Raw genomic sequence first — 14,242 nt, forward strand, 5'->3', positions numbered from 1 at the left:
TAAAAAAAGATTTCTGGCTGCAGTTGCTCAGATACTTGATAGTAGTACCCCTGAAATGGTTGGATAGGTAAATAGCTAGGCATAGATGATAAGGTGCTACTGGGGACAAAAAGACTGCGTTCTGGTTCAGGGGTGGAAATAACCCATTGCCCGACGTCCCAGTCCAGTGTTTTTTTCTGTCGGGCAAGCAGATTTGCATATCATGCTGTACCGGTGTCCAGTTGACTTTCCAATGTTAATTGTGTCGTTTATTTAAAAAATCAAGAAGAAAATCGGCCTTTATAGTGGACAAAATATCAGGGCAAGTGATTTTACATGTGCCACTGTACCGGAGTACACTAGCAATTTTAAAGTTATTTCCACTCCTGAGGTTATAGTGATTCATGCCATATTTACAGAAAATAGAGATCAAGCTGAAAAAAGTTGTAATATGATCATCCCATTTAGTAACAAGGGAAACTAAACTGTAGTATTCAGAAACGAGAAATATGGATGTGAGCTGGCTATTCCAGCTTCTCGAGAAATGTTTTATCTATTATATACTTCATTGTGTGCTCCTGAACAACATTTATATCAACCTGCAAAAAAATCAAGTACTCGGATGGATAATTTACATGACAGTTGCATATTTTGATGTGTAAACAGATTTATTTACAAATTACAACAGCACAGAGAGGCTTATAATTGTCAAATAACCTTAGTCAAACAAGTTTGAGATACATCAACATTTGAACTAACTGTATTTGGTAACTATCAATCTCTGACCAAACATTTTACTCACTGGTTTATAGTTTTAATAAGTTTTGATAAGAGGCCTCCCATCAATTCTCTGAGCACCAGGGACACTTCAGGCACATTTGATATTTGATGCAGGTTAGAACTGGACTTCAGCAACCCATGCTTGTCATGGGAGGCGGTTTACAGGTGGTCAGGCTCGATGCCTTGGTTGGTGCATGTCATGGTATCCCAACTGCATAGATCAATGCTTAGATGTCAATCACTGTATTGTCTTGTCCAGGTTCGATTATTGACTGACCACTGGAATAGTGCTGTTTGCAGTGTCCAACAACCAGATAAAAGGGCATCTAATTGCCTTGTAAATATTATCCAAAATGTGTTAGTCTTATCAAAGTATAGCTCAGTTTGTTCTCTGCAGATTGGTCTCAGACAACATATTTGAGTCCATGAGTGTTGTTTGAAGAAGCATCCTCCTTTAGGGACCGTTCATAATTTATGGCTGGGGGTGATGATGATTTTAGGGGGTGGGGTGGGGTGTTTGTGTGTGACCAATTTTGTTCTAGAGAGCTAGGTCGGTCACCAGTTTTGTACATATGTACTAAAGGGGGTGGTGTCAGCAATTTTATACATAAAAATATGTTTAAAATTATACTTAGAAATTATAGGAAGGGCAGTGGGGGTCACTTATTTTGTACATAAAATTTAGGGTGGGGGGTCATTCACATGCCCCATTCACATTGTACATGCTTCTCCATAAAAATCATCATCACCGCCCTAGCCATAAATTATGAACGGTCCCTTATCAAGTTTACAACCATTGTAGAACCATAGCATTCCATGAAGGAACAGTGGCAAAATTCTATAAACTACAAATATAAACACAGTAGGTACAAAGATATAGAAATACACAGACACATTTCACATGTAATTGATGTACTAGTATATTATAACAATTTCACAAATCATATGTAGTATAATGACAAGGAAACAATATGAGGAATCTATGGTACTCATATAAAATTGTACATATGGTGACATGTTTTGGAATTGTTTGCTGTAAGTCACATGGCATCTGATCCTACTGATGCAGGCATCTGGAATCACACCTGCAATATGTGAGTTTTGGTGTTGAGGTTTGTGATCGTTAATTTTTATTTATTTCAACAAACTGTATGAAGTTAAAGCTTGTTCTCATGTGTTGATGGAGACTTGTGAATTATGATAGGCACATGACAGCGAGGGGCGAGTTGTGATGAATGAGGGGGGACTGGGGAGGGGGATCACAGGCTTACAGTTAATGGTTACTATTGTTGATGGGGGGAGAATAAATCCATCATTCACAACACAGGGTTGCTATATTTATCCATGAGAAATATTAATTCGCGGTAAGTGTGTCCATCATGGGCTGTACATCTGAAGACAAGGTCAAGGTCACATTGTGTAGGGAACATACGCATACATCTTCACTGGCTCTTTGATAGAAGAAATTCATCTTCTGATACTTCAGTGGCTTTGTAGTGGGTGTGAACTCTCAAGCCCCTCCAGCCTGACGTGTAGACATGGCAATGTAGATGAACTTGAGAACTGACCACGATGTTCATTCACGCTTTGTAGTATCGTTAGTAACTGACAATCTGAATTATTTGTAGGGTCCTATGTTTCCATGTTTAAAAAAGCGAGGCATATGTTTGTTTTCATATCTTGTGAGTGCACTGGAGGAAATGATGGTTTAAGTGATGGAACATTGACATTACACTGAGTAATTAGTTGTAAACCAATGAAGATAGAGTGCAGGAGAGCCTGTAGCGTAAGGATTTCCATATTTAATCTGCCAAGGATTCTGCTACACCCTATTCCCCATGGAGTTCAAGATTTGAGGTGTTGATAATCTATACTATATAGCTGAATCGTGTGCTTTGTTGACAGTATTGATTACATTGACATTATGTTCATTATTACTGTAACCATGGTAACTTGGGTGTAATAATGATGATGAATTTGTGCATATTAATGGGAACAGGTAACTCCAGGTTAAGTTATATAGTTGTATGAAATGATATTCAAAATTTGGATTTTTTTGGAAGCAGTTTTTTGTGGTGTTTTTTTTTTTTGAAGAGGTTATTTAAGAAGTATATTTGTGTATATTTGATGGGAGTCAATAATACATTATACGAAATGTGACTTTAGATTGGTTAGTTTGTCATCAGTACCACAACACAGAATTCCATTCTGCCTTTTTGTCTAAGCTGTAAGGGATACAGTTATACTTGATTAAGAATTTAAGTCTTGTTTTGTCGTGGATGTACATTTGCAGCACATTAATTTAGCGGCAAGATTAGATTTTTCTTTCAGATTGTCTTTCTTGGGGTTTTTTCATGACAAAAAGTATAAATGAGTAAATTCTTTTACAGATTTGTGATAAATTGAAACCCTCTTTTGGTTGCTATGGTTACATACATACTTAAGATCAATCATTCATGAAACATGTCATGAGAACTCATCCAGTAAATTAATCTCTTGATAAAAATATTCCTACCTCCATTCTGAAATAACTAGATCCAGATGATGTATAGCAGTATGTTTGTTAGCACAAATAACTTTGTTTCAGTTCATCCTACTCTATTATGTATTAATGCAAATTAAATTTTCCCATATTTGTATACTCACAATTATATTTGTGCCTAACTTGTCACAAAAAGAATTGTTACCAATTATATCCTCTGCGACAGTAACCTGGCTTGACATTAACGTTAACCCCAATGCTTCGTGCCATTATAACGCTACAATTAGGCTGTTGCAGAGTTTTATAGCTGGTGGCATAACAACTGATATTCCCTCTTCATGTTTTATGAAGTTGTTCATGGCTAGGGGATTACGCAGTTTATGCCAATGGTCTTACATTCGTGAAGCATAAACTGTGAATGGAGTTGGTCACTGTCAGCATTGAGCAATCATTTATGGTTGTACTGCCCTACCGTGTGTCCAAGGAGTCCAGTATGTATCGACTCTGGTGGCCGAGGTAGCTGACGAGAGAACGGTGACACTGCAGAGAGACTGAGAGAGAGAGGGGAGAGAATCAATATCTGGATGACTCTTCTACCAACTATGCAGTGATTATGCAAGGCGGCCTCAATCAATATCTCAACATCAGTGCTTCTTACTCTAGCAAGCTTTTTCATCATTCATGATCATCAGATGGATAAGTTATTTCATTTTGCTGGATATCATCAGCTGATTAAGGCGTGACGACATTCGGCTGAGTATTTCTCCTGATGCTAGGTAGTTTATAGAAAGCAATTAAAACATGTGATTCATAAACAATGTAAAAAATATTCTTATTGTAATGCTAGTGTAAAAACGTTGCTCGAAAGTAGTAATAAAAATGAAGCAGCTAACAATTGTGTTCATGTGTTGCCTGGTTTTGAAATAGTTTGCATTTGTAGGACTTAATTATTTTTTTAATAGGTTGACATTTGTATGGACTGTTTTGGATTTATGTTCAAATGTCGTACTTAAATCTTAAATCACATGTGCCAGTTTAGTTTATTTATTAAAAAAGACCCTGCTAATTGCCTGTGAAAGTCAACAGGTACCCCAGTGGGTTGGTTGTTGCTTGCCCTGCAGTATATCTCAGTTTAGTTCTCTACAGGGTGTCATGGTAACAAGGCCCATATTTGGTCCCTTTTGTGTGCTTTGGAATTTAAGATGTGCATAATTGTGACAGATGTAACATAAAAAAACAAATTCTGTTTCTGATTTTGGAGAGTATTTGTTCCAGTGTAACCATATAGTGAGATGGTGGATTAGTCAGTAGTTACTTGCAGAGTCATGCAGGGAACTGCATGTGCAGGAAACTTTGCACATTTCTGCTGGATCGTAAATTCTCATGTACACAAAGTGAAATAATTTAAATATGAAATATTCTTGTTCTTGTGCCCCAGAATTATTTTTAGTCAACTCCTGTCTGAAATGTGTCTTTTGTATTGTTTTCAAAGGTTGTAGTCTGGTGTGATTGCACATTTTTCTGGTGTTGTCTATATTTGCCCTTTCCCTCAACAGAGACAATGGTCTTTGCCCTTAGTCGCTGCTAGCAACCTGCTGTGTTTCGAAATTGGAATATTTTAAACTCATCTTCAGACCCAGTCCGTCATAAGGGTGAGATCAAGTACAGGTATTACTGTATAAAACTGAAATAAAATTTACTAAAGTAACCTTTCAGGCAGGAGTGTCTTACATCTTAATATATGCCTGTGAATCGTGCTACACCTCGCATGATAAGTGAATCAACATTGTGTATGCACAAGCTTGTCGGAGACAGTGAATCTATTTTCTTATCATGTCCTGGTTTTAGATTTGTCTTTTTGAAGTGATTCCAGGTGTATTTTTAGAGACTGCACTGGAAGGTGCCTTACAGGTTTGTCCTATTTACACAAACCCATTTACAACATATGTGACTTGCTTATCAGAAGGCCAGAATCATTGTTGTGGAATGAACGTAAAGTATAACAAGTTCAGAAACCAAGTTGTCAGGATATATTCATGTTGTTTATGTCAAAATATAGAATATGATTAAGTACAGCATATTTTCTGACGGTAGGGCAGGGGACACCAGAAATGGGCTTCACACATTGTACCCAACACTTATAGTGATCAAAGTTCAGAGTTTTGAAATAATCATGTCTATTTGAAAAAGGTGTTAATTTCTATAAGTTGTCTTGTAAGAGTTAATCACTAAGCTAGTTCATATCTTCCTTTAAATATTCATCCCGAAGCTTGTTGGTTTTGTGTTCATGTTGTCACATGGTCTAGGTCTGACTCATGAAATGTTCGGATTGATATGAGATTTCTAATGCTAACTTATCGTTACTGGAGTCTCCAGAAATGTTCGGGTTGATATGAGATTTCTAATGCTAACTTATCGTTACTGGAGTCTCCAGAAATGTTCGGATTGATATGAGATTTCTGATGCTAACTTATCGTTACTGGAGTCTCCAGAAATGTTCGGGTTGATATGAGATTTCTAATGCTAACTTATCGTTACTGGAGTCTCCAGAAATGTTCGGGTTGATATGAGATTTCTGATGCTAACTTATCGTTACTGGAGTCTCCAAAAACACATTTTATAGTGAGAAACAAGATGTTTACATCTGCTGAATGCATGTGAACTATATGTGGACAACATGGTAGGATCTTTACAGGTCAAGGACACCGGAAGTCCTTCAGGTCGATTTCAGTGCTTATTCATATCTTTGAATGAAGAGTTTATATCTATAACATTTCACAATCGATTTTCTCCAGAAGCACGCAACAGACAGTGCAATATTTCTGTCATATGGTGCTGAGCTTCATTGATGACTTCCTTTTGAAATATATCATTTTATGTGTTTTACATTCTTTCTGTGCAGTGTGACCTTCACCTCAAGGTTGTGCCACAATAGAATTCCCCAAACTTCCTTTCCTTTAGTGCAGCTGCACTGGTGATGTCAAATGCCAAACGGCTGATGTATTGATAGCTGTAAAGCAGCAAGTAATTTATAGATGTAAATAATTCAGCCAGGCCTCACCAACCAGTGGCTGAAAATATGAGCTGTGATGAATCCTGACGTGTGTGAGGAGTTATAGACTTCAGTAGCTGTGTTAGTAGCTGTGTACAGGGGCCCTAGGCACCACTGCTACTTCCTACTGGGTCCCATCCCATTTTTTGTTGAGTATTTAAGTATTCATCAAAGGATAAATGGGACTTGCTCTGGTATTTGTTATGCCTGAGAGGACGGTGGGGAGCCTAGTGGTTGTAGTGTTTGCCCGTCACACCAAAGATCCAGGCTGGCTATGATGATTTGTAACCAACCAATAGGGTTTTAGTATTGGTTTTATTCCATGCCAGAGACAACTGGAATTTGTTTTCTTCAAGAGTACTGGTTTCTGAGGAAAAATATTGCTAATAATGGCATGAAAGCCTCACTCACTCAACCATCACTTCTATCTCATTGATGACGCAAGTACGCAGTTATCTCAAACAATTACTTGTCAAGCTGATGTAAACTATCGACATGTTGTGTTGACATTTCTGTTAATAAGCCTCTTCATGATCGCCATGATAAGTGTTGGTGGTAAAGGAAGCCCACATATAGACATAATGTATGAAATTATCTGTCATTAATATCTTCATTTGGAAGACAGATGCTACACAGTGAGTAAATGAGACTTAATGTTTAAAAAGGTGGAAGTAAGGTGGAAAAAAAAAGATATAGGACCAGACCAATTTTATTTCTTGTTTTACGGATCCGCTGGTTGTATAGTTTCAAGAATTAGAAAACAAATTAAATTAATTTTCCCCACTCCAAAAATAAAATCCTAATGTTAATGTGATAGAAATGAAATACTCTTGAAATCAGTGTGAAACCTAAACTCACTCAACTTATTTTTAGTTGATATAAACAAATCAAAAGAGTTAACATGGAAACTCATGGCAGTTTTTGGTTTGACTGGTGATTTAAAAAAAACAAATCCCTCCTCCCTTTAGGTTTAGAGTACAAAACTCCATAAAACAAGAAATAAAATTGGTCTGGCCTGATACAGCACTAATAGTCTTTAGACAGCAGTAAGTTTGATAACTAGTTTTAATGTAATGAGTCCGCCGTGATATTACTGGAATATTGCTAAAAGTGGCATAAACCCAACTCACTCACTCACTCACTAATGTAATGAGTATTATTTTTAGATAAGAATACATCAGATAACAAACTGTAATGTCATGAGTGTTTTATTATGTCACTGAAAGAAGATACAGATATATTATTGTGAAAATAATCATTCATGATGTGATTTTATATACATTTGTGTATATGATAGGATTTTTATGGAATGATGTCATAATGTAGCAGGGCTATGGGTGTGCTGCATGGAGCTTGTAGCGTGGTAACAAGATGATAGGACATGTTTAAGTCACATTTGACTCATGACCATTCTTGCCATAAAAGGCGATTGACAGGATTTCATGGTCAGGTTTGCTGACTTGGTTGACACATGTCATCATATGCCAACTGCGTAGATCGATGCTGATGCTGTTGATCACTGGATTGTCCGGACCAGACTTGATTATTTACAGACTGGTGCCATATAGCTGGAATATTGCTGAGTGCGGCCTTAAACAACAAACCAACCAATCGTACGTTTGTTCCTCTGTAGGGCGTTATAGCTGATATCTTTTATAACCTTAGTTATTTAATTCTTGGCTGAGGTTCTGACAAGCACTTGCACTTCTGTTTATGGTTGGCCACGTGCTGACCATCTTGTAAATCTTGATGATCTCTACTGTAATCAGAATGCAGATCAGTTTGATTTTAAGCATGGTAGCCATATTAAAAATGTCATCTATGCCAATAAGTCGGTATCTCCTGTATGTTTGTTTATAAGATATGTAGTGACTTATTTTTGTATTTTTTAAGTAAGATGCCAACTGAAGTAACTTATTTGCCTGTTTGTACATCTAGATATTCTAGTGCCAGTGTGTAATTTAGGGACATTGAGACATTTCTGTTCCTTAACACTGTCTGTTGTTTGCCTGTAAGATCTTTTTGATCTTATATGATGTTACATAAAATGTTTTTAACATAAATGCAATGTGTGAATACTATTATTTAGTTTCCCCAACTATTTCACCTTATTTCCCAGGGATATATGGCAGTAATGTTTGACAAAAGCAGCACTGAACTTCAGTCATATACTTTTGTGATAATAATGTTTATATATTTGACATTTTGTTATTTTCAGACAATTACGGGTGCAATGAGCACGCTCAACCCGCCAGTTGTGCTAGGCAACCCAGAAAACCAATTCCGTGTTGATTATATACAAGATATTGCCAGTCAACCAGATTTTGAGTACCCAAGTGTAAGTATTGAAAAATGACTTGTATTCTTTTGGGGGTAATTTTGACTGTTGTAATATTTATCTTGTCTCAAGGATCTGCTTGTTGCAATTGTGAATTTGTACCAGTGGTACTGAGCGGCTAATGTGATCGGGTGGTCAGGCTCGCTGACTTGCTTGACATATGTCATCGTTTCCCAGTTGCGAAGATCAATGCTCATGCTGTTGATCACTGTATTGTCTTGTCCAGACTGGATTATTTACAGACACCTGTCATGTAGCTGGAATATTGCAGAGTGAAGTGTAAAACTAAACTCACACACTCATGGCACTGAGGGTCTTTGCTCGTGCTGTCAACCAGTGGTTTGCCTGTCCCAGTTCTGATGCCACCTTAATTAACTGGAACAATGTTCACTGTGGCATTAAATGACACTTCCCCTCATGTGTGATGGGGGCGGTGGGGTAGCCTAGTGGTTAAAGCGTTCGCTCGTCACATCGAAGACCAGGGTTTGATTCTCCAAATGAGTACAATGTGTGAAGCCCATTTCTGGTGCCCCCCGCCATGATATTGCTGGAATATTGCTAAAAGTGACATAAAACATACTCACCCACTCATGTGTGATGAATATTCATGGCCTAGAAGGACATGGATGGCCCAGTCTAAGTGGCCAAATTGTGACCCTTGGTCATGACAGAAACATGTGAATGTGGGTTCAAATCCTGGTTCATCTCGATTATGTTTGTGGCTTTGTCAGGACAATACCCATACCTATGGGCTTCAGTGGTAAGTGTCCAAGATCTGTATCATGTTGGGCTTTCCTGCCATATCAAGCAGGCATGCCATGATGTATCTTGAATAAAGTTCACAGCAGTATCAAATCGGGGCACAATATTACACACAGCATGGTATGGTATACAGAGCTATGATATACGGTATATATACACTGTTTTCAGTATGATTAGGTTGATATTTACAAGAGAACAATAAGCATCCTTTCGGGAGAACATGGTGTACAGGCGATTAATATGAATATTGTTAAGGTAAATGATATGCTGGCACATCACTGTACATAGGGATACACTGTAATGGTAAACCATACCATACGTTGACATGCTATAGACAGTTGTATACTGACATGCCACACATGGGGGCTTTGCGATACAGGTACTCTGAGGCCATCTGAGCCTCAAAGGTTTTTAATAACATATTTTTATGTGAAAAATAAAACATCAGGGCAAGTTTCCTTTTTGTCATCCAAAATCATTTTTTAAATATTTTCCTTTTGTAAACAGGATTGATTGGTGTCTTGACCTAACCAGCTTCAGTGGCATGGAGATTAGTGTTGTCATTTGATTATGATGTCATGGTAACTAATGACATCACAATGATCTGAAAGCACAGTGATGCAGTTTCACATATCTCCTGGGATATATCTCCTAGGATATAATAAAACATGTTCTATATTTGGGAATATGCCAGAACATTGTATACACTAGGATATATTTAAACAGGGATGTTATATATGCACAGGAATACAGTACTTTCAACTAGTAATACAGATTCCTTGAGATGATAACATGCATTGTGATACTGAATTGCTGACATGTCACATGTAATAGGACAAGTCTGTCAGGCTGCCATAGAGACATTAAGGGATTGTATCAGTAGAACATAACTTTGTCCAAATGAAAGTTAGCTGAGAAAAGCACATATCGACCAATGTTCAAGAGCAAGCCTTCCTGTAGCTTCTGTCTGCGGAATTCTACAGTCCGATATTGATACAACTTACTCTAGCCTGGGATCCATAATAGGTACTGCTTACAAACAACCACCATCACTGTTTGATAAGCAAAGAAATAAGTTACTTATTTATGTGAAAATTTAGGGCGGAATAAGTATATAAAGAAATCCACAAAATAATGATCCATAAAGAATTTCCTTCCTGCACGTTTCTATTTTATCTTCAACCAGTATATACATATTTATATATATTGTCATTCAGAGGCCCAGATAAGCTGCGTATTCGGGTAAAATGTGCATAGAAAATTTCCAATTACGCATTGAAAAATAATTGTTGTGTACCAATTAACGCATTTAAAATGTTGGATACGCAAAAAGTTTAAAACAAATGCGTACGGAATATATTTATAAAAACCGCTTGCGTAATGAAAAAGACATCGATTGCTATCAAGTTGTACTGTTAGTATAGGAAAAGTGTTTTACTGTCAGTATAGGATGAGTGCTTTTTTTATAAAATCATTTCCATTATATTTAACTTGGTTTTGATTAGATAAGGCAGAACATACCTGCTTAGTAAACTAACTCAATGACATAATACTTAGGTGAGTACTATGACTGAAATACGCACATATTTGAAAGCAGTGAGTAACGGAAAATGAAATACCCACTCAACATTCATAATACCCACTCCAAAAAATTACAGTGGGTACAGTACCCACATGAGCTAAATCTTATCTGGAGCTCTGGTCATTTGTACGTGTATATTTTTTTGTATCTACTCGATATCCTTTTGTATCTGAAATGATTCACAAAATTAGGAAGGGTGGGTGTTTGGTAGTGAGGTGGATGGGGAAGAAATGTAATATTTGATATGGCCTTATGAAGCCAGTTTGAAGCTATAATTGGGCTACGCACTCCATTTCTGTATTGGTTGACATTGTTACCTATGTGAAGTGGCGAAATACCATGGAAATGGGATACCCACTTTCAGGTCTCTTGCCTTGCAAGACACACTATGTCTATAGCAACCTTCCATGGTTTACCTGTTGTCATGGGAACGAGGAGCCTGTGAATTTCATTAAGCATGGAAAAGTACATGATATGGTATTTATTGACTATATGATTTGCAGTTAAGAAAAGTTATTGTGTTATTACAAATAGGATTATATAAAACTTATCAAACCTAGAATTTAGATATATACAGAAGATAACATGGCTTAAAATAGGTATAACTGTATAAGAGAAAATAGCTTTCCCTAACAATGCTTCCAGGAAGCTACTGCAATCAATTCAGCAAGGTTTTCTTTGAAGATAAGGTTTGTTAGCTATGTTTATTCTCAGAGAAATGAAGCAATTGCACAAAATGGAAAAATAAGATGATAGACACGAAAAGTATTTTTTCCATCCCACTTGAACACAAAGCCCGTGCAATTTCCTCTTTAGTTAAATATTTCTAGGTCAGTACCTACAGAAGCGGGATGTAAACTGTAAGTGAATGGACAAGACAAGGAATTTAAGGAAATATTTTAATAAGAAATATATATATAAGCAAGGGCTTTTCTTAAATCCTAAAGAAACTGCCAATACATAGGACTTCAAGCTGCCACTCAAACATAGCCTTGTTTTTTGTGATACAATCGATGAATATACATGTTTCATTTTTGTCACAGACAACCTTGAAAGGAGCTATTTTAAGGTCTTAAGAAAATGTTCTTAATTAAGATAAAGTGGGCTATTTTATTCAACAGCTATTTCAGTTCATGAGCGTTGTTGTAGGAAGTTCTATTTCAACACTAATGTATTGTGTCATTCTGTTATTTAAGTGTCAAACATTTTGTGGTGATTTATTCAAAAGAAAGACTATCCCATATCAGGGATGTTATATGTATATCAACTATTATCTTGTTACCAGAGGAACTATTTTTCTGTTGTAAGTGAAACCTTGGAACTATGTTTTGTTAATATGTATGATTTATTGCATCCAAATGTGGCCAGGGTTAAGTGTTTCATCCCCAGATGAGTGATGGATGCTGGACAGGGGACCCAAGTTCAACTATCTCTGGTCGTATAAGTTTCAACATTATGGCTGTTATGTCCGTATGTTCATATTTCATAAGGCCGGTCATATGACTCTATGCTGTGAAATACACCGACAGTCACATTCGTAGCTCTGAATACCGTTACGTCTAAATTTAACCTCCATTCCTCGGTAATTTGTATTTTTTCTACATGTTGGTAGACACTTGCTAAGCTTGAATGATCGGCTAAGAGGATATGCCCGGTAGGAGGCCGTGAAAAAGCCTGTATCTCTCAACCAGTACTTCATTATGCAACTGAGCTCAAGTTGGGCTTGCACAGGTTGTTCCTCGATTATTGAAGACACCAAGCTGCCAATCAAAGCAGACTGGCTATTTATAGCGGCAAACAATATAAGAATGGTATATTAGGTATTCAATGTGTTGCTTGAAGCGTGACGAGGCCCCGTGCTGTTGTGAATATATCCGTCACTGGCCAAGCTTCGTAATGGAGGCTTGATCAGTGGGACTATCGGTCACATGACTCCAGAACCTGTTGTCTGCTGGCTTTGCCTGGCCAGGCTATTTATAGAACACCAGCATAAAATTAGGGCCAGGCAACAAGCCAGTGATAAGAAATGACTTGAGTGCTCCTCTCCCTTGCAAGTGAGGGTTTGACCTGGTGGTTGGGATGTCATGGCCGCCATCCCTCCTGTACCGCTCTGAAGGATGCGCTGTTAAAATAGAAGTAATGCAGGATATGCTGGGAGTAATTGTATTTTATGTGAATAAGCTGTATTTATTAAGCTACACATAATTTTGGGTAAAGTAATCGAAAAATCTACAAAGTGTTATTTTCATTACTGAAACATCAAAATTATTGCATATTTTGATCTGCACATATCTGTTCAAGACAGTGAATGTATCTGTGTATTAAACTAGTAAATTAGATAAAGTTTGAGGAAACTATATGATGTTGATAATGAGTAAAACAATTACTTGCCAGGAATATATATATGTTCTAATTTGAATTACATATGGATTTGAATTACACAGTGTTTTATTTGAAAAATGACACACCAGTGCTTCAGATTTCCCACACACCTTGGTAATGACCTCTGTTAGAAACCATGACCCACCAGTACTAAGCTATATGGTGCCCTAGCCTTATATTTTATTAGACAAGGCCCTCCACTTTGAAAGGTAATGGGCTCTCTGACCCATAGGTATTCAAATCTGCAGGAATGACTCATCACTTTACAGAAAGGGTGAAACGAATTTAAATTCTCAGTATTCTTTGTAAAGCAAGTTGAACTACTTCCAATGTATTGAGTGACACCCCTATACAGTAAGCATGCATCACTTCAGAATACCGTACTACCTGTATTACATATCTGGTCATCTATTAATTTCACGGGGTGGCGGTGGGGTAGCCTAGTGGTTAAAGCGTTTGCTCGTCACTACCAAAACCTGGGTTCGATATCCCACATGGGTACAATGTGTGAAGCCCATTTCTGGTGTCCCTTGCCGTGATATTGCTGGAATATGGCTAAAAGCTGCGTAAGACTAAACTCACTCACTCACTATTAATTTCACGGAAGCTGTTGATTCTGCATTTATTAAAGGCCAACATCAAGTCTGTTTTTAATGCTGGTTTGTGGAAACTGACTTCATCAAATCCTTGTTTCTACAGTCATACAATTGGTACATTCTTCAGGGAACCATCAGAACTGAGTGAAATTGTGTGATTATTACATGTTGTACGGTAATATGATAGATATCCTTAATTTTATCGAATGAAGGTCATGGTTTGTATTTTGGGGACACACATGAGTTGGATGTCCAGTGTCCATTATGAGAAATACTGTATATTCAGAAG

The 14,242-nt window shown here is 37.2% G+C and overlaps 1 protein-coding gene across 1 annotated transcript in view; it reads left to right on the forward strand.

Annotated features, from left to right (window-relative positions):
- LOC124272094 (guanine nucleotide-binding protein G(s) subunit alpha) overlaps positions 1–14,242 on the forward strand; it is a 63,427-nt gene that overhangs the window by 7,567 nt on the left and 41,618 nt on the right. Inside the window, exon 4 of the mRNA XM_046707247.1 lies at positions 8,512–8,631. Within this exon, the coding sequence (XP_046563203.1) occupies positions 8,512–8,631 (120 nt within the window). The remainder of the gene's footprint in view (positions 1–8,511; positions 8,632–14,242) is intronic.

The sequence above is a fragment of the Haliotis rubra genome, unplaced genomic scaffold, assembly GCF_003918875.1.
Source record: "Haliotis rubra isolate DU_JTF1 unplaced genomic scaffold, ASM391887v1 Scf103, whole genome shotgun sequence".
Classification (NCBI taxonomy): Eukaryota; Metazoa; Mollusca; class Gastropoda; order Lepetellida; family Haliotidae; genus Haliotis; species Haliotis rubra.